Raw genomic sequence first — 25153 nt, 5'->3', positions numbered from 1 at the left:
GCTGTGCTTTTTTTTTTTCCAGTTCCATTGTTTATGTAATCTAACCAGTTTTTAAAAGAAAAATCTTATACAAATCTCTTAGGAAAGAATTACCTAAAGAAAACTCAGGAGTCAGATGAAATGGTCTTTTATGTTTTCTCAAAGCCTCCTGCGCAGCTCCAAGCTCATTTGGTCCAGCTGGTCCAGGGCAGGGCTGCATCTCCCCGCCATCCATGGGCTTGGACTCCAGAGCTGAAGAGATGATTTATATACCTCCCTTTCCCTCAAGAAGTTCCAATTCTAGTGGCAGGGAAAGGTCTCTGCCTCGAGGTTTCTCATTCTCTTCTCATAAAACCTAACTCCAGGGAATTGTTGCTTTGGTTCAGTATTGCTCTCACCTTGAGTTCTATTCAACTATAAGCCCTCCTGGGAGACAAATTAACTAACTCTTTCATATGATTCATATAGCTTTCCTTTATGGGAGCCTGTAAAGAGGGGAAGGAGTAAGTGAATAAATGGACATCCAAGGAACGCAGAAGAAAAATTTCCCCTACTTTGCAAAAATCTGCTCGGGACAGTCCTGGAATGTTGATTCAAACTGCTCTCCTTAATAGGCTGTGAAAACATGTTTCCATGAAATAAAACAGAAGGTGAGTATCAATGCTATAAACATTTGTCTTCCAAGCTTATTAGAAAAATGCAACAGCCCCAGTAGATAAAAACAAAAGATGTGAGTATATGTTATAAAGAAAACATCAACGCTTCAGGAAATGTTCATCCTGGACAATGAATAAACAGATTTGTATATGCACACATATCCATATACATATGTTAACACAAACACGCACCAAACAACTTGGCAACATCATATTATACCTACTAAAAAAGTCCGTGTTTTAAATAATGATCCTGAATGCAGGTCAATTGCAGACAAAAATGATATAAGAAATTGGCATAACTTCTTGAAAATAACTTAACCCACCCTTGCAAAACATGGATCCCTCTCTCCTTTCAGTGAGCTGCTTAAACACCACCCCAACCCTAAAGGGACCATGGTTTTTCCTTGGGCTTATTCATCAGGCCATTTTTGAAGGAGCTTTCTCTCCCCAGTACAATTAATTTGGGTATTGCTGGAATTACTTATTTGTCCCTTGCTTGTTTATACAAACCCCCAATGTATATCTTGACCCTATAGCCATTTGGGTTCTGTTTTATTTTCTTCTAAGCTGTTGGAAATACTTCCACATTTAAGCAGTTTAGAAAGCATTGCTATGCTTTCATTTGGGAAAAAGTGTTAACTCTAATACCTCATCTTCTGCTTTGCTCTTAATAACCCCTTTTCCGATTTTCAAAAGATTTTATTAATAATGTTGTTTATGACTGAACAACTGTTATTAGCATATTCGGTTTAGGTGAACTCTACATCTTGTTAGCACATATTTCCATATACAGACAGCTATCTTGAGAGCTGGCACAGCCTTTACCAAGCCTCGTGAACAAACAATACTCGTTCTAATAAAAGATGGATAAATTAGTAGAAATCTGTGACCATGGCCTGTTCTTCTGATTGCCACTGATGTTCTGGCAGTTTCTTACCACTGAGGACTATAAATGGCAGTGTTCCTAAACATATACATTTGGCTCTAGTTTAAGCAACTAGTAGCTGGCTTTAAAGCAGGACCTCAGGCAGCAGGGGTGGCTGAGCGGTTTAGTGCCACCTCCAGTCCAGGTCGTGATCCTGGAGACCCGGGATCGAGTCCCCTGTCAGGCTTCCTGCATAGAGCCTGCTTCTCCCTCTGCCTGTGTCTCTGCCTCTCTCTCTGTGTCTCTCATGAATAAATAAATAAAATCTTAAAAAAAAATAGCAGGAATCTCTTGAAACCTGTATAGGGTCCAATAGTAAAAATACATTTTCGATTTGACCCAGCTCACATACAGCTAAAACTAAAATTCCTTGAGATAGTACTTATCCTTACTGTATTCAACACTAATAGCTCTATTCTACATCCCCTCCTTCCTTCTTTTCTTTCTGAATACCAGCTGTGACCAGCTAAATTGATTTGGGGATCTCTTAAAGGATTAGAACCCACAGTTGAAAACCACTTCTTTAAAGCCCTGTAACGGCTGGGTGATGCTGCTATGACTCGGGGAATCACAGTGTCTGGGTGTGGATGTGCCCTACACTGCTGGCCTTTGCTCTCTTTTGCTCCCCTCCAATCTCTGCCACTCCTCAAACACTGTCCTTTGTACTCATTGCTCTTCATTCTACTTTCTGCCTTTACATGGAACTCATTGTTGTCATGACAGCTTCTGCAGAGCAGACCTGCCCAAATGCAGTGGCATAAAACAAACATTTTCTTTAACTCACATTCAGAAATTCAGAAAGAGCACGGAGGGGTGGACAGTGTGTACTCTACAACATAGAGGCTAAGTTGATTCATGGCTGTCTCTACAGGCCATCCACTCCCATGGCACATGGCACTTTCTCATGATGGAATTGGGGGAGCTGGACTTCTTATGTGGATTCCAGGGCCAAGTATTTCAGGTCACCAGGCAAGAAACATGCTACTTCAGAAGTAATGAGGCACTTCTGCAGCCATCTACTGATTACAGTGGGTCACAAATTCCCCCATTCAAGGGGAGGTGAACTAGACCCCACTTCCTGATGGTGGAGTGGCCAAATTCTAGAAAAACATGGGTCAGGAGATGGTGTTAAGAGTTATGTTCAAAACAGTAATTCCTCTCCTCACTCTAATTCCGAGGCAGTGATCTAATAATCTGTTATTTAGGTAGACCCACATGGTGTCAACTAGCACTTCAAACATAATGTAGCCAAGCTAATCACTGTCCTCTTCTTCGTGTTCCCTATCTCAGTACAACTGGTGGGAGAAAAATCCCTATGTTGTATTTTAGACAAATATGCCTGAAGCGACTTATCACAAATTGCATGTAGATGGAAGGAGAGAACTCAACGTAGCTTGGAAGCTCCATGCAGTCTAAGGGATTCTGTCCATATGGAACATAGGCAGGTTTTATAGTCAGTCTCTGGAATTAGACAAGTAGCCATTCTTCTTCGGACAAAGAGCTGACAGCTCACATTGACAGATGTTACATAGCAGTTTTGGTGGTTACGTCTATTTTCACACATCCCCACCATGTTCCTCCCTCTCCAATCCCTGAGTGCATGAAGCATCCCTGGAAAAGATTCTACTTGTCCAAGTTCTACATCACCATCTTTCCTTTCATATAAGCTATGAAACCTTCAAGTGGCTAGACAGGCAGCATGAGAGTTAAGAATGGCAGTTCTCAAGGTGTGCTCTGTGGATCTTTAACCTTTAAGAAAGTACTACTCGCCAAGTTTTGGTATGGTGCAAAGAAGAATGTCCACAGTTATCTCAAGAAGCTATTCAACTGCTCCCTCCTAACCTTTCCAAGCAGGCATCTGTGTGAGGCCAAACTGTCTTTCACCAAAATGACATAGCTCAACAGATTAACTGGGGGAGCAAACATAGGAGTCAGATTTTTTTTCCTATTAAGTTCATCATCAGTGAGTTTTGCAAAAATGTTTATTGTCATTCATTTCCCCTTTTGTGGTATAGAACATATACTTATTTTCCATAAAAAAATATTATTAAATGTGGACTCATACTGGGTTAGGCTTACTATTATTATCTTAAATGAACTGTTATTAGTAAGTGAAGTTATGATTTAAAGTGAATTATTATGAACAGTGATTTTTAAAAAAATTCTCAGTTTTAATTTCCAATGTGATCAAGACTGATACATATAATCCACATAAACCAAAGCCCTTTGGGGTCATCAATAATTTTTAAGACTCTAAGTTGGTCTAATGACCAAAAAGTTTAAGAACCACTGGTTTAGGGTAAGAATTCACAGACTTGATTGCTGAAGCTTAACTTCACTAATGATCTCATATATTAGCTGGCATTTGACTAACTTTAATAAGGTATTTATAAACGTTCATGCCTCAGTTTCCTTACCTCCTGAGAGAAGTAATTAATTACTCCTCCCTTGCAAAGTAGGTGTCAGGAAGACAGTAGATAACAGATACAAGCTTATGATGGTGGTGGGCAGGTGGGAAGTCACACACACACACACAAAAGTCACTATTACTATGCCCATGGACCATCGAATTGGCCTCAGCAACCTCTCCTCCATCTGCTCCCTCTTGTTCTTTTCTCTCAGCCCCTGCCATGGTTACAATCTTCAGTTTCTTCTCTAGTCTAGGTCAACATTTTACTAGACTCCTCCCACCAAATCTAAAGACAATTCTTGGTCTTCTCCCCAAAGCCACAAGTCAGTTCATGGCTGTACCTCCTTAGAAACCAAAGCCATCTCCCTGGCAAAGTGAGAATTCCTGAACCTGCCAGCCAATTCAGTAACCAAGACCCTCTCTGAAGTGGCCTCATCCCCACTCTAGAGCCTGGTGTTTATAAATCATACCTTGTTCTGGAGAGACTGCTTCATGCTAGTGCTAAACAAAAGGGTGCCATCATTAAATATATTGGGGAAACTCAATAGTTACACCCTCATTTTTTTCTTTCTGAAGGACTTGCTCGAACCATTCAGGTGTTCATGTGTCCTGTGGCCACTAAACTGGAACACAGAACACACGTGTGCAGTCTGCTGACCAGGAACCTTGCTACAGGGATGTCTCAAAACCTAGTGTTTAAAAGGACACATGTGAGGGAACACTGCTAGCCTTATCTTCCAGTGTTTGTGGGCAGATTCTTTACTATTTCCTAAATTTGCCATGCGTCCTGGGTGTTGTTCTTTCTATTCCCGTGGCAAAGAGAGGTCTACCTATTATCTCCCAACACTCAACGCACATACACCTGCCTCTCTGCAAAGCCACCTAATTTCTCAAATCAGGGTTAATTATCCTCCTTTTCTGTTCCTCTGCTTTTAATGACCTAAAATTCCTGCCTTCTGATGTCTCAGTTAGTTGTTGGTATGTGTGTCTTTCACTAAATTGTGAAGTTGTGGGAGGGGGGCAGCAAAAGATAGAATATTGATTCAGGTCAATACTTAACAAGAACCCCAACAGCAGAGGCACAAAAGAAACACTCTGTCTTTACTCAATATTTAGTCCAAAATTGCTCAAGATTACTCCCTCCTTAGAGTTGAATGAGATATCAAGTTCTAAAACAATGAGATCTTGGCCCATCTTATTAACTGAAAAAAGTAGTAAAATTAAAATACTTGACAGATATCATAAAGGAATCCAACAGAAGATATCAGACCAAAAGCAACCACAGAAACTACAGGTCACTTCAATGATTGTATTAGCGTTCTCAAGAAAAACAGACTCCAACAGCATGGATGGATACATGATTTCCTTAGCTCTTTTATATATGATTTATGTGTTTATATTTACATGTAATTTATATCAAATTTATTATAAAGAGTTGGCTCACATGATTATGCAAGCTGAGAAGTCCTATGATCTGCCATTTGCAGGCTAGAGATGCAGGAAAGCCAGTGGTATAAATTCTAAACTGAGTCTGAAAGCCTGAGGACCAGGGATACCGATGGTGTAAGTCCCAGCCCAAGGGCAAAAGACTGAAGCCTCAGCCCAAATAGGCAGACAGAAGGAAAAGGGTTCACTGTCCCTCCACGTTTTTGTTCTATTCAGTTCCTCCAGGACTGGATGATGTCCATCCACAATGAACTTAAGTTCATTCAACCATAAATATTTATTCAATGTCTACTATGTGTCAGGCAAATGAAGAAGATACAAAGACGAGCAAAAAAAGTTCTTAGTCTCAAGAAACTCCTAGCCTAGAGAAGGAGGGGTGGAAAAGGATAAATTATAAGGGAGAGTGCTTATGGTAGAGAAATCTACAAATACTATTGGAACAAGAATAAAGAATTAATTCTGCCTGGAAGAATCAGGGAAGGCAACATAGAATAGGTTATTATTTGACTTGATTTTGAAAGTAACCAGGAATTTACAAGGAGAAAAGAATAAAGGGTATGCCAAAGAAAGGGAAAGGAGATGCACTGCCAGAGGCCAAGACACATGTGGTCGGTATTTTGAGTTTGAGTCTTCACCACCTTCTCTACCCATCTTTGATAGTGTAGTAGGTCAAATAATGACTCCTTGAAATATATCTATGTCCCAATCTAAGTTAAAGACTCTGAGATGGAGTGATTATGCTGCATTTTCAGACTGAGTCCTAAGTGCAGTCCCAGGGACCTTCTAAAAGGGAGGCAGAGGGAAACTGGACACAGGTAGAAAGGAAAAGGCCATGTGGTTTTGGTGGCTTTTGGGTGATGTGCTCACAAGCCAAGGAATGCTAGAAGCCACTAGAAGCTGAAAGAGATAATAACAGATTTCCCCCAGAGAAAGAAGAGCCCTGCCAATGCCTTGATTTTGCCCAGAGTTACTGATTTTGGACACTTACCTTCGGAACTCATGAAAGCATAAATTTCCATTATTATAAGTCACCACATTTGTGGCAATTTGTTACAGCAGCAATAAAAGGCTAATACAGATGTTGGCTATCTGTCTCTGGTATCATTTCCTGACATCCATGGAAGATTCCAGAATAATCTTACTCTCTTCATCTCTACCCCCCTCTCTAATAATTACCCTGGGTGATTTCACTGCCCATGTAGATCATCCATGCAACACCCTAACCTTACTACCCCTTAAGCTCTTTGACAATAATGAGCCACCATTCCTCTAGTTTCACACCTATACAGACATGCTTACCAATAAAAACTCCAACAGCCTGTCTTCTATCAATTCCTAGTCTCAAACCTCTCTCCATTTCCAAACTTGACAAAACCTCTTATGTCTTAACCCATCCATTTGCCCACCACATTCAGGCCTTCCCTCTCCTTCCCATACAGGCATCACTGCAACAACCCTTTTAACAGAACTCACAGGTGAATCTGCCAACGAGCTCACAGAGCAACAGGCCTCTCACTTGCCAGGGATCCTTCAGAGCATGAAAGAAATCCCAGCAATGTGTTCATAGGGTCATATGGTTCTGTAAAATTTGTGAAGTGGGATATCTTAACCACACTGGTTAAAATTGCTATCCCTGTGCACTCTAACTTCCACTCTATCACATTTCCTCCCATGTCAGGTGGCACTGGTGTAGCCACAGTTAGTTTTTGGATTCAACTAAAGGGAAGCTGAGTTGAACCTATATTTAGTTTGGATTCAGTGGGGTTTATTTACATGGTTCGTGGTCATTTTTGTGCAGATTAAGTCCCTGCTAGTTACGTAGTACACAAATGGCTTCAGGAAAGCCTCTTAATGCCCTTTCAGCATCTCTAACCTTAATTGTAACTAGAGGCAGAGAGGCAGAAGTCCTATGGCACTCTCAAGTGTCCTGGGGCAGCGAGCACTGGTAATATAGTCATCATGCTACTGTCACAGCCCTGTGTCTGGAAAATTCTCCCAATCGCCAAACATGCAAAACTATTAATGGGGGGAATTCAGTTCCCACTAATACACAGTGAAAACAGCCATGAAAGAGAAGGTCTCTTCTGCCAAGAATCTACTCGGTAACACGGCATATGCAATCATAAATGAGCTACCCATCTTCCATCTCTTTCTTGAGAATCATGCAAAATCAACTTTATTGGAATTCCTGTGTTTGCAGCTCTCAAAAATATTTTCAAATCATATCAAAAGCTGTAAACAGAAGAATAAAAAGGTTCTTAGAGTTCTGGTAATCCAATTAATGAAGAGCATTAGTATTTAAATTTCTTGTTGATTTGGCACAAAACATTAGCATCAGTGAAGAAAATGTGAATCTCCTACCAAGCCACTAAAGATCAGTGACAACACTCAAATCAAAGTACACTGGGTATTGGTCACTGCATAAGTAATCTTAAAAAGCCTTGAAATTCTACAGCTTGTATGTAAAAACATTTTGATGGAGATTTTTTCCAAATCAGAAAGCAATGCTAAAAATTTACATAAGCTGTAAAAAGAGCTCTCCTAAACTTTCAATAAAAAATTAATTTTGATGCACTGTGCTCTTCTCTCTCTACAGAACTGCTATTGCCAAATTACTGTCAGATGAAGAAGAGATCAAAAGCACTCAGCCAAGCCTGGGGGGAAATATTATAAAGGGAGTTAATAGAATATTACATTACTTTCACGGATTTTGTAATGTTTATAGTATTTGTTAGTTCCTTAAAATCTGTAAATTTGTCATGCTTTGTATTGTCATTTAAAATTGTTACTTTTGTTTCCAATTTTGTATTTTTTGTTTCTTAAAAAGAACTCACAAAACTGAATTGCTTCAAGTTTACAAAACTAAGTCTTCCCTTGACAGAACATTGGTCTTTCTCAGTGCCTTGCCTTTGGGACTTTAACCTCTAACCCTGGATGAACCCCACCTAACAAATGAAGGAGGAATGATAGTGTCAGAAAACCATTCTTTCCTGCTACTCCTGAAATAAGCAAATCAGACAAGTGTCATCACTGGCATATACTGAACCATAAGGTAGAAGGTTATTAACAAGCTATCTGCATGATGTCCAGTTATCACCTCACAGATTACTTTCCTAATGCAACGGGATGGATGTATCCTTACATACAATGAAGACTATCCTAATTGACTGAACTTAGAATTGCTAATAGAGGGACAATGAGGCATTATGTCTCTCCTGTAACGGTGCAAGTCGGTATTGCATAGCCTAATGGCATCACTACTATGACGACGTACTCTTGTCAACAACCTGTTTTAATTCTGAATGTAATTAAACCTTTGTGCCTACCTTCCAGCCTACAGAAATGCAGGGGGTAGAAGAAGGTGTTAAGGAACGCTACAAGTAAACAAGAAGAGAAATCTAGAAACTGGAACATTCTACAAAACCTAGTCTCTTCGCAATTTTTCCATGAGTTCTCTCTCAATGTCATAGAAAAATAAAAAGCTAGAAGGACTGCCTTAGGAGTAAAAGGGGACAAAGAAATATAATCAAATGTGTGAACTTTAATCATATCCTAATCCTCTTACATCTCCACCCCCTACCCCCCAAAAAACCCCACAACAGTTACAAAAGACGTGAAAAAAATGGGGAGTTTTGAATATAAGCTAATTACTAGGCAGTGCTGGGGAATTATTGTTAACTTTCTTCAAAGTGACAACAGTAATGCATTTATATAAAGCAATATATTTTTAGGAGATACACGTTAGGAGTTTTGGGGGTTGGGTGAAGTTACCCTGATATGTGCAACTTACTTTCAAATGGCACAGAAACTTCTCTTTACCTTTGAAAATTTTTACAATTAAAAAATTGGAATAGGTAAAAAAATATATATTAAATCTATTTTTCTCTCATTTGGTCACTCTAACCAAGAAGTTTTTAGTAGAGTCAAAGTAATTACTCTCATCAAACATTAGCAGTGAAGCAGTACCAAAGTCTAGAGGCTAATGTTTTCAGAACTGCTGTATTAAACTAAAGAATCTCCTAGGGTCCAAATGCATCGTGGCCTGCTCAATTTGTGTTTGTGAGTAGCCCACGGGAATTTTTAGACTGCTAACTGCCATACCGGATGGAAAAGTCACGCAAGAACAAGGGGCAGGGGAGAGACAGAACTGAAGCAAACAAAATTATGTTTGACTTATTTTATTGATTTTAGGAAGAAAAGGAAGTATGATTCATTTCAGGGACACTGCACACTTCCAGTGATTGATCTCATAATAAAAATGCTTAGTTAAGGACTTTATAAAAACACCCTCAGATAGACTACCTCTTTGACTCCTTAAAACTGGCTTAGGAAACAGAGAAAGCAAGTCATATTCCCAATGGACAGAGGAGGAAAATGAGGCTCACTGAGAGAGGCTGCAGGATTCCCCTGAGTTCCCACAGCTAGCCCAGATCTTTCACACAGGACCACTGTCCTCTAGCATGGTCACTGAGTGGCTGTCTCACAGAGGGTCACATTCATTTCTCTGAGCTTCACTTTTGAACTAAATAGCCTTCGGCTCATATGAGAAACTGCAGAGGTCAGAGGTAATCCTTGGCATCAGACCCCCTTTCTTCCATCAACGGGGGTAAGGAGCAAGAGCCCAGACTACAAGGAGGCTACATACTTCCCTGCTGTGCCACCTTAGAGGCAGGGACGAAGCTTCTTCAAACACAGTTACCCACCAAGCAGGGGCCCAGGATTTGCAAGGGAATGAAAAGACCATGCCTGGCGCAGCCATCACTAAAACAAGGTACAAACAAATACTGTGGGAAGCAAAAGCACTAGCGATGAGTGTGAGTACTTCACCCTGCTGGTCAAGTCCAACCCCTTGCAGTGCCTAGTGGCTGGCTGTTTGGAGTGGCTTCCCTCCATAAGAGGCTGTAACTGGGGGAAATTACTAATTCCGTGGCTTTCATAAAACACAGAGGTCCACCAAATGTTTGCTTGGCAGGTTTTTTTTTTTTTTCTCTCCCCAGAGGGCAGCTCATTAAGTCTGACAATAAAGCGGACTTTGTTCTAAAGATTTACACTGTTTTCCCAGTGCAAATTCTAATTGACAACCACCAGGAGAATAACAATGCCGAGCAAAGAGAGCTCTGGTTTCTTCCATTCTTCCAAGATCCATCTCAAAGAAGCCCTCGCTTCTTAGTTTCCTGGACCAGTGTTTAGCCTGGTCTTTATTTAGACACAGGCAGAAGCAGATGCTTGGGTATCAGAAGTTTATCATTCAAAGTAGTCAAATCTTAAAAATCAAAAAGATTTGTTCTTTCAAACTTCAAACAATAGAAAATTTCATTTAATTCCCAGGCTCAGGATATTGGGTCCCTCCATGCAGAATAAGCATATTACATAAAAATGCAACCATGCCTTTTCCGTGGAAAGGGGGGGGTATCCCTAAAAAAAATAAAGTGCACGATGATTGAGAGTCTTCAGAAATGGTTGCGTGAGAATATTAAAGGCACAGCTATTCAAGTGGACTCATCATGGAATAAAAAGTTCAAGTATCAGAGGGAGTGATTTCAATATGAATGTTGGGTGTTGTAGTCACACACAAGAGTCTCTCGTCTACACAGAGAACCAAGTCACATCAAGCAAGTCAGGGAACTGTGAGTGACAAGGTATAGAGAGGGCTGTTCAGACAGGGGACAGACATTACTGGACCCTTTCTCAAAGAAAACTTTGAAGATTTTGTTAGGCTTTCTTCGTGGAACTGTCACAAGATAACAATACAGTTGCAAATGAGTGGTGTTCAGTGGTCACATCACTGCCTTTTGCAGACCAGCTGCCAATGGCTGCCTATGATGGGAAATTAGCATTAAAGAAGAGACTCTCTAGAGGTTACTGGGCTGACACACAGCCCAAAGAGAAATGCTCAAATAAAGTACAGCACCCAACACAGCCACATGAACCAAAAGCAAAATAAAACTGCTGTCTGGAAAGAAAAACAGCAAAAGACAAAATAGAAAAAACAAACAAAAAAAAAAACCACCTTCTTACTTCTTCCTGCATCTTCCTCAATCTCCCCCTTCTCCAAAGAGTATCTAGATCCCTAGAGTAAAAATAAAAAAACATGTGTTTCCAGTAGTATATACAGACTAGGAGAAGTAAAACTGGCAGGAGAGGTAGGAGAATAACACAATTCATCCTCCTGTTTTCTAAACAAAAGCAGAAGAAGGAACCAAAGCTGGAAAGCATGGCACCCCAGGCAGGAGCACCAGACCCAGAGTCAGGAGGTCCAAATCCTTAACTATGCTAGTGTCTACCATGAGCTGTTTTGAAAAGTACATTAACTTCATGACTTTTCTTGTCCTCATCTGAAAAGGAAGGATTCATCTAGATCAGCGGTGGTCACACTGTATTGAGTCCTAGGGTTGTCTCTAAGATGACCACAGCAACATGGTGGGTAAAGCAAAGGGAGTGGGGCCCCATGCATGCTCTCAAACCTAAACGGTTCATGGTTGATCCATTTTACATACTGAGGTTTTGAGTCTTTTTTAAAAATTTTTTAAAGATTTATTTATTTATTCATTCATTCATAAAAGACACACGGAGAGAGGCAGAAACATAGGCAGAAGGAGAAGCAGGCTCCCTGCGGGGAGCCTGATGTGGGACTCATCCCAGGACCCCAGATCACGACCTGAGCAGAGGCAGATGTTCATCCACTGAGCCACCGAGGTGCTGTCAAGTGTTTTGTTTAAAGAGTTCTATTACCAAGACACTTCACAAGTGAGATGGCTTAAAAGCACTAGACCCACATACCTTGTGATTTTTATCTTGATAATTAGTGGTTTCAATGTGCCTCTTTGCATCACTATTATTAGAATCAATGAATAGATAGTCTCGTTAATATTGATCCTCCAATCTGTGTGTACAATTCTCTTATTCCTAAAGGGTGAGGGAACTGAAGGTAAGGCAAGGTTACCAAAATCACAGGGCTCAGCAGCCGACAGGATTCAAACTCAGAAATGTCTGACATTAAAGCGGGTAAGCCCAGTGCTGTCCTTAAAGAATAAACTTCACTGTAAAAAAAACAACTGGTGACCTCATTATTATTGCAATTCTTTCTCCACAGAACATCAGGTTCTTCATTTGTATTCTCTGAGAGTAAACACTTACCCTGGTGAGATGAAATGAATAGCCACAAGTTCTGCCCAACAAGCAAATCTGTTGGGTACAGGAAAGCCCAAAATGTTGGCAAAGCCTCCAGGGCAATAATGGTTGTTAAGAACTTTCAAAGCAAACAAAACTCCTAGAAGAGAAGAAAGAACATACAAATATCAACAATCCAACTGTGCAGATAATCAACATCTACGAAGAAAACTAACTGAAAGTGAAAATGATTGACTGTAATCAACTTCTTGCTTTGAAACACTCTATTCTTTACAAGTCAACCAGGCTTTTGGTAGAAAGACAATGTTCACGGTAATCGTCCTTTGGATGTTTCTTAACACAAGTTCACACTGACTTTCAGTTGCCAGAAAATACATAACACGTAAAATGTGAATAAAATACATGAAACGGTACTAAATGCCACTGAACTGTTCACTTGAGAATTGTTAATTTTCTGCTATGTGGTTTTTAACCCCATAAAAAAAATTAGCAGTAACGTGTATTTTTCAAACCTCTATGGAAAGACACGTTGAGGGCAGGGCATGTTTCCTTTCTTCTCCCACAACTAGCTGCATGAAGATATATCTTAAAGGGAAGGGGGACAGATGGAAGGAGACGTAGAGGGAAGAGTCAAATTTCCTTCTGTTGCAGGACTATTTCCCTCCTCCTCTCACATCTAACTCTTAGAACACTTAATTTTGGCCCTGATGGCAATTTCAGTTCTGTGAGATATGTATAGAATGACTATCATAGTTTCTGAAACATAGTGAGCATGCCATGGTAGTGTGCGGTGCATATATTTTAATGAAGTTATGGAGAGGCTTACTCATCATTTTAGGGCATTCCTTATCACAGATACACACCAGTGGGTCTTTCTACCAGGAAGGAGCCAGTGTGTATTTCTAGAACTAGATCTCCTACAAAGCTACTTTGGAGCAGACCCTGGTGCAAATTGTCCAAGAGTGAATGATGCAGCATTAATGTAGGTCTATGCAAGGTCTATGCCCTTCCTGTGCTCCAATCAACCGTCTCTCCAAAATCCAAGCCCAGCAATCCTGACCCCTCACCAAATGGAGACCCTCGCTTCATAAAATGACGACAGCCACACCTCCCTTACTGTCTTCACCCAGGCTACCTTAAAAATTTGTCTGCCCTACCTGAGAAACCTACAGCACAGTTCCTTCTGAAGCCAGGTTCATCCGTAAATTCTGCAAGAGCAAATTCCAAGAATAGGTACACCACTCCAGTGAGTAGGGAGAAGGTGACGATGATGTAGGCAAACCATCTACTTCCTAGCCTTCTTTCCAGATTTATTCCTTTCCAGAGCATGGATGCCATATTGAAATACAAATGCCAATCATCTGCATGGTGAAGAGGAGAAAGCAGTAAGCGCTGCCAGTCTTTTTGCTGGTAACATTTCTCCACGCTAAGGCAGGACTCATACAGTGGTTTCAGAGGATTCAAGAAGAACCAGACGTTGAGAGCCAAAGTTGCTAGGGTGACAGGTGGAATATTGTTGATTCCAACATGGAAGATTTGAGAGAGAAGCAGAATAAGTCCAGCATTAATTCCCCTTGATCTCCGCTGCATGGTTTATCAACCCAGTGATGGGAAAATGTGGTCAGGCTTTAGGAATCTGGAAAGATGTACCGGCAGTTGAACCTAAAACATAAAATGCACACGAAAATTTATCAATTAAGACTTAATACACCATAAGGCCTACTCATTTAAAGATGAGCTTACATTATACACATATCCCACCTCCCATCTGACAGAAACATTGATTTGCAGTGTCTTCCAGGGTAACATCAGGATGCTGGCTGCCATCCTTCCTCATTTTACGTTCTAAAATAAAAATTTTCTCCCAAATCCCAAATGGATCAGTTAATGGATGGGTATACTTTCACTGACAAATATGCCATGTAAAAAAAAAAAAAATTGTCTTCTTTAGAAATAAACTTGTAACATCATTAAAAACCTACAAAGATAGTGTGTAAATATTTAATAATGATTTCTATTCAGAACACTGAACAGGATTCTTTACCGTCTTAATTTTTTTTAAAGAAATATTCAATTTTGATATATTCAATAGAGTCTGCCCCAAGTTTTTAAACTTCCACAGGCATGTTTTGAAATGCAAGCATTTAGTATCTTTTACTTCATATTGTCAGTTACCGACTGCTACGATGCTTTATCTTCACAAAAACTTCCACCTTTCGAAGTTACTTGGTATATGCCAAATCCTAGATTGCACAGTCACCGTGTTCAAGGAGCTCATTTCCTACGAAGAAGTAAGCTAACAACTGTCGCACTATGTTCTAAATACAGTGACAGAGGAAGCCCAAATCCAAAGTACACAGGTAAGCCTAGGATGGTGACAGGACTGTGGTCTTACAGAGTAAAATGGAGTTAGCAACGAGAAAGAGAGTCAAGTTCAGCGGTACTTCTCCGTCCCCTGAACCTGGGCTGTCCTTGTGACTTGTTTGGCTGACAGAATATAGACGAGAGGACACTATTTCTGAATGTGGGCCTTGAGATGATCCACAAGTTTCTGCTCTCTCTCAAGACCCTCTCAAGCAACCAAGTGGACAAGTATGGGCTAGCCTACTGGATGAGGAAAGACACAAGCTCCAGTCACCCTAATGGCCCTGGTCACTAGCTAGCTAATGCCTCAGAAGCAAAGCTGTCTAGCTGACCAGCTGCTGACCAAAGACACAGAAGTGAGTCCAGCAGAGCCAAGCCTAATTTGCTGACCCACAGAATAGTGAGCCAAATAAATCACATTTTAGCTTTGCCAAGCATTAGAGTGGTATGTTATGCTGCAATTACTAACTACCATAGAAGGTATTTGATTTGGTGAGGGCCTCGGTTATGCTTATGGGAAGAAGCTAGTGAAGAAAGAGACATAGACTAAAGATGCAAAAGATACACAAAAAGAATTAAGTCCTTGAGAAAAAGTCCTAGGAGAAAGGCCTTGTCCAGTCCATCGTAACAAGAAGGAAGAAGAAAAATATGAGTAGGCATATTTTTAGGGCAGAGGAGGGCCAGGATGCTGGAAAAAGTTCTTATCTAGTGGTTTTTATCTGTGGAGCTTCTTGGGCTCCCAACCAAATATGAGACTTACTCTGATATCCTAAAGATTCTCATTCAGACAGGGCACTAGAAGGTACATGGGCTTTGGGGTAAAGATAGGTATAGTTTTTTAGAAGTTGTGACTTAAGGCAAATTACTTAAACTCTCTGAACTTCACTTTCTTCTCTTTAAATTAGAAATGATAATACCTGCTTCCCAAGATTACTGTAACATGTCTGAAATGAAGCAGATGTTGAATATACAGTCACTACATTTTTTCATTACTCTAAGGTAATCTCACCTATGCAAAAAAGCTTTGCAAATGGTAGCATCCTAATAAGGCTCAAATATACTCCCCCCTCCCATCCTCTTCCCTTATGCATTCTAAGAAATCACCAAGAAAAAATTATACATTAATGTGTGCATGTTTATATGTATATGCCCCTCTTATAGCACAAATCTAGTTTTTTTTTTTTTTAATTATTCCTATGGGCTTATTATTATAGTTCTGTCCCAGTCTCATGAACTAGAGAACTCAATAAAATTTCAACTGAGGAGCTCAGAGCTCCTGGGTTATTTTAGAGAAATGGTCTATATTTTTCACACTGACATTCAAATCGATTTTCAAATCTCCAATTATTGTGTCTTTTTTGCAGTATTACCTAAATAAGTTTAGTATCAAACCTCAATACCTATAACAGGAGCAATGGAAAAATACAACCTTGATCATTAAATAATCAGCTTACAAGTAATCACAAAATGAACCCTTCAATCTCAGGATGAATAGTGTCCTATGATGCCAGTGTATGCACAGCACAAAATCAAAACCATTTATGTCTTTGCTTAAGAAAAATCCCTACCCCTTCCACCCAGACTGGAATCAGCAGTGACAAAGAGTATATACTTGAAACTTCCCCAGTTTTATCTCACACTGCACCTAGGCTCATTATGCATTTGCTTGACTTCTGCTCAAGCCCAACGGTTCCTCTCCATGGGCATCCCTTCTCACCACCACCTCCTGCTGGTGAAGGCCTCTGCCTCCCTGGGACACTCTGCTCTCCTGCACCACCTCTCCTCTGCTTTTCACTTTTCCTCTGACCCTACTTGCTTCTGCATGAATTCATGGAATTCCACTCTCCTGCATGGTTTCTAGAATTCTTTTTGTCATTTTGATTCCCAAATTACTATTTTGCAGCCTTGATTTTGCAGTAGGTCTCAGAGGGTATAATCTTATAGGAAGAATACAGCCTGTCTGATCTCTTGGTTTCCAAAAACTGAATTAGCCCTCCTTCTCACAAAATGTCTACTTAGCCATTCCTTAGGTCACTGATTTACTTCATAAATATCAAGTGCCAAACACATGCCAGTCTCCATGCCAGACAGTAGAGGTATAGCAAAGAACAAAACTCTTATAATCTCAGCCCCTAAATAGCCCATTTCTATTTGCTGAAAAATAGAAAAATACTGGCTGTAGAAAATCAAAGGATGAATAGAAAGATGTGGTTCATATTTGCAACAAATGTATATGTAATGGGAAGGCAGATATAACCAAAGCCAAAGTGAGAAGTACAGACCATACATTGGGTTCCATGTTTACAAATAGAGGCCACTCCAGTACCGGTGTGGGGAGAACATTAAGTCTGGGGTTTTAAGTAGCAAAGATAAATGGGCATATTTCATACCATTTCACTTTCCTTCCAAATAAAGCTAACAAGTCAGCCTTCGAAAGTGACGGATGCGGCCTCTAACAAGGTAACAGAAAATGCATGTGGTCTACAGGAAGACCAAATCTGTAACTTGACCATATGGGCCAGGTAGGCATAGTTCAAAGAATACCAAGGAGAAGAGATTACAATAAGTGAGCACTGATGATAAATGAATGTTGTTTTGTCCTGTTCATCAATATATAAAAATTTTCAGACTGCTGAGCCAGAAGAGAGACCACAGAGGCATGATCAGTTACAGCAACTCATCTATAAGCTGGAAACCAGTTCAGTGTGTTTGGTTTGGAAGTGATTTATTTATTCTAACTTGTACCCAGACCATAAAGCAGTTACCACAGCCCAAGGAAGAGCAGGCTAGTCTCTGCCCTCCCTCACCTCATAAACACATCCTTCCCCTCACCTTCAACCTGCCCCAAGCTGAACGTTGGACCATCCCAATTCTGCTCCTTTTCATTTGTTTTTTTTTAAGATTGTATTTATTTATTTGACAGAGAGAGAGCACAAGCAGGGGGAGCAGTAGAGGGAGCAGCAGAGGGAGAAGCACTCTCCCCACTGAGCAGGGAGCCCCATGTGGGGCTCGATCTAGGACTCTGGGGTCATGACCTGAGCTGAAGGCAGACGCTCAACCGAATGAGACACCTAGGTGCCCCAATTCTGCTCCTCCTCCATGTTCTACATCTCAGGACACAGAAACTCCCGCTCCCCTGCTGTTCAAGGCAGAGATGCAGGAAACATTTTTGACTGGCCCTTTGTCCTCACAATCCTACTATCCCCACATCCCATCCACCACACTCTGTTAATTCTTCCACAGTTTGTGTAGATCTATTTCTTTCTAGCTCTTGAGCCCTACTCCAGTCTAAGCCACAATCACACCTTGCCTGGATTATAACCAACCCCCTAACTGGATTCTCTGCTTATCCTCTTAAACCTACCTGCCATTTTCCACCAACACCCAGAGCAATCTCTGTAAAACTGAAATCAGATTCACCTGCCGTAAGCCTGCAATGGCTTATCATTACGGTCAGTATAAAGTCCAAACTCTTTACAATAACCACACACTTGTGACAACCACTACCCTGCCCAGCTACTCTGGTCTCGGGCGCAGTCATGGTGTTCCCACCACAAGGCGCTCCCACCCCGGGAGCTCTGTGACTGCAGCGGAAATGGCCAAGGGCAGAATTACCTTATCTGCTTTGTTCACCCCTAATTACCCAGAGCCCAGTACAATGAATGGCATAGAGTCAGCGCTGTATAAGTTATTTGCCCAAGGACTCAAGATTAGTATTTTTTAATATATCCACATTATATAATAAGTAACACGAACTGAAAAGACCATGATCTGTTCATCTTCTAAGTATTTTTCCTGCACTTGGAGCGACCTTCCCCATAGCACTATGCGTATTATTCCATTTACATTTTGGTTCCAGAACAGTCTTTATAACATTTATCTCAACTTTACAGAAATAAACCTCTGATCCATGTAAAATGTATTAATAGGTTGTTTTGCCAGAACTATTTGATTAAAAAATGGCATTTTAATTATGTAGTAATACACACTAGTCAGCACTATATCAAAGTTGTGACAGAGAGAAATGGAAGACTTCCTGAAATATTGAAAGGAAAATTAGCCATATTTACTTTTAATGAGAAATTAAAAATTAAACAGATATGTAATAAGAAAAACTAAGTGGCTAGAACAAACAAAAGAAACTGAATTTGTAACTTGGGAAACCAATGAGTCTCAAGGGAGAAAGGGGTTTTATAAAAAGGAGGAAAAAATCTAATTACAGTGATCCTCTGTTCTACTTACAAAGCAGAAAATATTTCATCATTATCATTTACTAGGGTGGTAAATGTCTCAATTTTCAGTTAAAATGTTCTAGAAGAATTCAAAACACAGAACTGCAAGAACAACTACCAGTTAGAAATTATATCCCCAATGTGTTCATTTGTTTGCCAGTTGATAGACATTGGGTTGTTTCTGCTTCTTGACTTGAATAATGCTGCTAGGAATATTTATGTATAATTTTTTGGTAGTCACACGTTTTCAGTTCTCTCACATATACACCTCGGAGAATTGCTGGGTCATATGGTAACTCTATGTTTAACTTTTTGAGGAAATGCAAACTGTTTTCCAAATTTCTGCACCATTTTGTATTCCTTCCAGCAGCATTTGAGGATTCCAATGTTTTCATATCCTCAACAAAACTTGTTTTTATCCACCTTTTTCATTTTAGCCATCTGACTGGGTAGGAAATAGTACTTAGACTTCCCTAACAACTAATGACATTGAGCAAATGCCTAAATTTCATTGCTTAAAATGTAATATAAGCATGCATGTTGATAGGTACGCATAACCATACAGAAAAGTTCACGCCCCCTCTCTCCCGGTCCTTCTCTCTCTCCAAGAAACAGTCTAACAAGCTCAGGTCAAAAGAAGTCTTGGAAAGAAAGATGGAACCACAAAGAAATTGTTCTGGTTAGCCTGCCAGGATTTTAGCACTGCTATGCCCCTGGATGTGACGTGTTGAGAGGGAATATGAATGTACTTCACTAGCAGGGGCATGGCTCAGGCCAATTCACTCGACAATAAATATTGTAAAATTGTTTGAAAGAAACAGAGGATTAGTATGTTTTATTGCTTCAAACAAAGCAAAAATGCAATGGCAACAGCAGATTATACTAAACATAAGAGAAGCTTCCTCTGCTTTTTAAAATATAAGAGCTGTATAACAAATTAGCACATCATAAATATGACATTTTTTGGTCAAAATATACACAAAACACAATGCATTTTTTTTGTTTCTCAAGAAATGAAACTTTTCTAGGAATAAACTGGACTGGACCATTTCTTCTCACTCCCTGTCTCAGGCATCCTATCACTCATGCTTTTCTAATCCAAACTCAATAAATTGTTTTCTCTAGTTCTTAGTTCTTACTATAGGGCCAATAGATGGAAGCATTTTAATCTGGCACAAAAAATTAAAATTCTTTGTTTTTCCAATGAAACTTCTTAGCATACTTTAATTTTTCCTAAAAGGTATAAGCTTCCTTAGGTCCCAAAAGAAAATACGCATTTCCAAAATATTTTTGGAAAAATAAGAAAAAAAGAAAATAGTATATTGTGATATGTTACTGCATTTAGCAAAAAACAAGAATTTATTAACTAAATGTTAGCAAAGTAATTTGTTTCCTCTTTTCAAATACATGAATGCATTTCAAAAAGCCCTACACAGCCTATAGGCAATATATGGCTGTTAAATGCAATACATAGTTGTATGAGTAACACATAAATTATGCTTTTAAAACTTAATATTTAAATATTAACTGTAATAGCAAATGGTATGACTTCACATCACTACACCATGTTCAATTTACCAGAATGCATCATCTACCTGAGCATTTTAGTAAATGGGGAGTCCTGGCAGTACTGGGTGGAATCTTTGTCAGAGTACCATAATTGTTTAATGGCAAGTGGCACATAAATGACAAATTCTTCTGGCCATCTAGATGTGTTAAGTGGCATCATGAACCACAATGTTAAGGTCAAAGAATCAGAGTAGGACTCTGTTTTCTTATTTCATATTAAAGGCAGAGAGATCCAAAGAAATGAAAACACTCAAGTGAATGAAAATTGACTTCATGAATAAAAAATGAAAACAGGAATCGAATTCTATTAAGAAGGTAATGGGATCCAGTCATGAACATTGTGACACTCTCAGTAATTACATCCTATTTATGGAAATATCTACACCTTGGTCTCTTTCAGAAGAAACTGGGAATTGAAAGCACTCTTCCTTTTTGAGGGCTTCTGATAATTCCATTTATTCAATGATTCTCCAACCTCATATGCTTCGCTGTCATTACAACCACATGAGAAACTGTCTTACCTAGCTCTATAAAACCATTAGACTATCACCCAAAAGCCAACTGGCTAAATCGCTTTGATTTTAAGCTACCAGTTTTTTAAAAACTTTAAAAAGAGTTTTTAAGACATGAGATCTCCTCCTTCCTCTTTTTCCTCATCTATCATCTCTCCAAATGAAAACAAATACAAGATTTCTCACAGCTTAATAAGGTGATGCCCAACTGTTGTTTATAATAGCCTGACTTGAGTATGAATGTCATTTATGTGGAAGACAGAATCCTTGACCTCTGAAGGGGATGGGATTTAAGACTACTAAAACAACATAAGAATTAACAAAATGCTCCAGATAAGTAAGAAATCATGAATAAGGGCATATATTATATGGTGACAGACCTCACCAAAAGTCAGGCCCTAATTACTAGATACTCTTCCCCCAATCCACTTACTTATACAATGCCTAACTAATTTGCTAAAAATCCAATCTCATCACGTTATCCCCTGCCCTCAATCCATCTTGTTTCTCACATATGATGGCATTCTCTACATCATCATCATAAGACTGAAGAGTATCATAGTTAACAGAGTGGACTCCGAAATCTAATGGCTTGCATTCAAATCCTAACTCAACTGCTTGGAATTGTATGATCTTGGTCAAATTCTCATTTGCTCAAGTTCCCTTGTCTGTAAAATATATACTAAATAAGACTTGCCTCAGAATTGTTGATGAGTTAATATTCATCAACCATGCAGGACAAGGCCTGAAGCATAATAAGCCCTCTACCAGTATTAGCAGATATTAAATTTTTACCCTTGTCATCTAATCAACTACAAGTATTTCAGCCTAGGATTCAAAGTCTTATAATATTTACGTACTTCCCCAATAAGAACTAATATCTAATGTATTTATTTACAGTTTTCAAAGTAGTTACATAGAATTTGTTTCATATAGTTCTCAAAATCATTGGAAGACAAACTTGGTTCCATGCTATCCACTAGATCTACCCAGCACTTGCCAAGAAAAATCACCTAATGTCCTGCTACCCATTCTGAAGCACATTCTATAGAGCTATCCTTGTGTACTGCAGCTCAGTGGTGCTTCTGCCCTTGAGACTTTCTAGGGATGTTCAGAGGTCAGCCCTTGGCTTTCTCTGTCCAAGGTGCTTAGTTAGTGGCCACCTCCACTGAGGGACAGTCGGTCACGTGGGGCACTCTCACCACTAGAGGTCGCCAAAGCGAATTTCACACACATCCATGGCCTACATTTTAAGTCTGCCCATTCCAAACACAACTGCCTGATTTAGTAGGAATCCTTTCAGCAGTTTTGGTGGGAAACCATGAAACAGAGAAAGAAATTCCGTTTTTCTTACATAGATAAGCCAAGATGGCAATGCTTATAAACTAGACTATGAGGACTCAAATCCAGTCCTTCCTACCAGATGGTACTGCTTATCTGGCTATCTCTGTCTCTCACTACTGCAACACTTACTACCATCTATTCCTGAGAAGCTGTCCCAAAGTCTGCATGTCCACAGCATATAACAAATGCCTTGAATGTCTGCAAGTAGTTAAACAGAAATCTTTGGAAATTCTAGGCTGGGATCTAGAGGCAAGGCAGAAAATAGTTCAAAGTTCTGCTTCATAACCAATATTTTTTAACTTAACTCACTAGATTAGGAACCCTGAAAAACGTCAGCTACGTTTCTTTCACATAAATGCTTCTCGGAGGGTAAACTCAAGTTTGGGAGAACTCTTTGAAAGTACGAAAAGAGAATAAAACAATGTTTTATGTTTAGTTCAATCCCTACTCACATGGTGTAAAATTTTATTAGAACTAGTTTAAGCAGTAATGAGGAAAGAGTGGTTAAAAGTGTGAAGATTTCAATACTTAACCATTCAGCAAAGGGCTTCCTTTTATGAAAAGATCTCACCAAGAGAGATAAAGCAGAACAATATATTTTAAGTTATATATTGCTTTCAGCGATAATAAGGGTCACCGGAATACAATGTCTATTTAAAAAAAAATTATTACGAGGAGAGAATTACATTTTTAACACTTCAAAAGACATAAAAGGCATCTTAGAATAAAATCCCTAGAAAACAAACCAATATGAAGAAATTCTGGGATTTAAACAGTAAAGTTGCTGAGGGCAAAAGGGTATGCTAGCAAGATTGAGAAAAAATGGGTAAGACTTGCATAGTTCATAAATACACAGAGGGTGTCCATCGGGGGAGATGGTTAATCTTCATGACCATCCCCTCAAATACCCCAAATTAACACACAATCTAATTAAAAAGGACATGTATGCTATGCAAACACAGCTTCAAGGCATCCCCTAGCTACCAGCCCCCAACCCTGTACCCCACTTCCAATCAGATTTCTACCTGAGACCCTTAGATGTAGAAATTCTAGAGCCATCATAATTCCTGGAGTCATTGCATGTAGATGTTTTAATAAAATTTATTTTGTACACACAAAAACAACTGAGGCAGAACCATGGTGGCAGCTATGAGAAGAGAAGTTTCAATTAAATATGGGAAGGTGACTTCAAATAACACAATAATCTACTCTGAGCCACAGAAATACGTGCCCACGGCAATAAATGAAATCACCAAAAGAAACTGTCAAGTCAGGACCTGATAATCTGTTCTATTCTGTGGATTCTTAACAATATTCAGGAAGTGATAAGATTCAGAGTGCTTAGTGTGAAGGTTCAATCAACTTCATCTAAGAGACAATATGGTGCAATAGAAAGTCCACAAGGTTACACAGAAGACATCAGCTTCCATCCTGGCCTCACCATTAAGAAAGTAGATAGAGGGACACCTGGGTGACTCAGCAGTTGAGCATCTTCCTCCTGCCCAAGGCACGTTCCTGGAGTCGGGGATCGAGTCCCACATCAGGCTCCCTGCATGGAGCCTGCTTCTCCCTCTGCCTATGTCTCTGCCTCTCTCTTTTTGTGTCCCTCATGAAAAAATAAAATCTTAAAAAAAATAAAAAGAGGGCAGAAAGGCCAAATATGCAAAAGATAAAACAAGAAAACAAAAAGCCTTCGACACTACTACAACAAAAACCAAGTGTTCCTACTTCACTAAGGACTGACTGGGGATGGGAAAGGCTTCATCCAGGGCTGAAGGTGTTGGCACTCATGGATTATCTTGATGGGTTACTGGGTCCCTGCCCTGCCCTCACTGTCTACCACAGCTTGGCGCTCCTCTACTGTTGCGTCTGACTCAGTGATCTTGGTTACAGAGATACTCTTGAAGTAGTACTTGGGCTGGGGCTGCGGAACTGGGCCAAGCCCTTCTAGGAACCAGAAAACCAATATCATTGTCTTCTTTGGCCCTATAATGAGGTCACATGTCATCAAACCTGTTGAAAAGTCTCTGGTTTGGGGAATAATGAGCTGGCTTCCCATAAAGGCAACACACTCTGGAAAGAACTGCAGATTTAGGAAATGCTTTAAGTTAGTTTCAACAACAATAACAACAGAAGAGCTATGTGTGTCAGTTTATTTATACAGAGCAGAGGAAATTAAGATTCATGATACATTCCAAGGACCCAGGGATTTTGTCAAAGTGAAAGGAAAAGACAAAGCCTTGGTAGTGCTAAGCAATATGCTGGGGATTCCCTCAGCAATTTGAAAACTTTAGGTAAAAAGCATAAAGAAGATTAAAATGAACCAGAGAAACTATTCTCGGTGAGATGGCACTTCTTCTCCCAGTTCCGCCAGCTGTTCTTGTTCTGCTCATCCTAGGTCTGCTCACTGCTTTGGGGGTCCTCAATGTTCAAGAACACCAACTTCTGGAATGGTCCATTTCTTTGGGCTGAGTTGGATCATTAAGTTGCCTTGTGGTACATAAAGCTCAGAAAGTTTGAGTCTAGTCACAAGACGGAACTATCTTCCCCAAACACAGAGACTGATATACAGATGGAGCAAG

At 39.8% G+C, this 25153-nt stretch overlaps 1 protein-coding gene across 19 annotated transcripts in view; it reads right to left on the bottom strand.

Moving 5' to 3' along the window:
• Positions 1–25153, bottom strand: part of RHBDD1 (rhomboid domain containing 1) — a 124975-nt gene that overhangs the window by 83670 nt on the left and 16152 nt on the right. For all 19 annotated transcript variants that reach the window (XM_077869010.1, XM_077869015.1, XM_077869018.1 and 16 more), the window contains 2 exons: positions 13708–14212; positions 12557–12689 (listed from right to left, as the gene is read on the bottom strand). In XM_077869010.1, coding sequence (XP_077725136.1) covers positions 12557–12689; positions 13708–14140 — 566 coding nt within the window. In that variant the 5' untranslated portion in view covers positions 14141–14212. The remainder of the gene's footprint in view (positions 1–12556; positions 12690–13707; positions 14213–25153) is intronic.

Source organism: Canis aureus, chromosome 24 (genome assembly GCF_053574225.1).
Source record: "Canis aureus isolate CA01 chromosome 24, VMU_Caureus_v.1.0, whole genome shotgun sequence".
NCBI lineage: Eukaryota > Metazoa > Chordata > Mammalia > Carnivora > Canidae > Canis > Canis aureus.
Note: the sequence above shows the minus strand (reverse complement) of the source record. Positions and strands in the feature narration are given on the sequence as shown.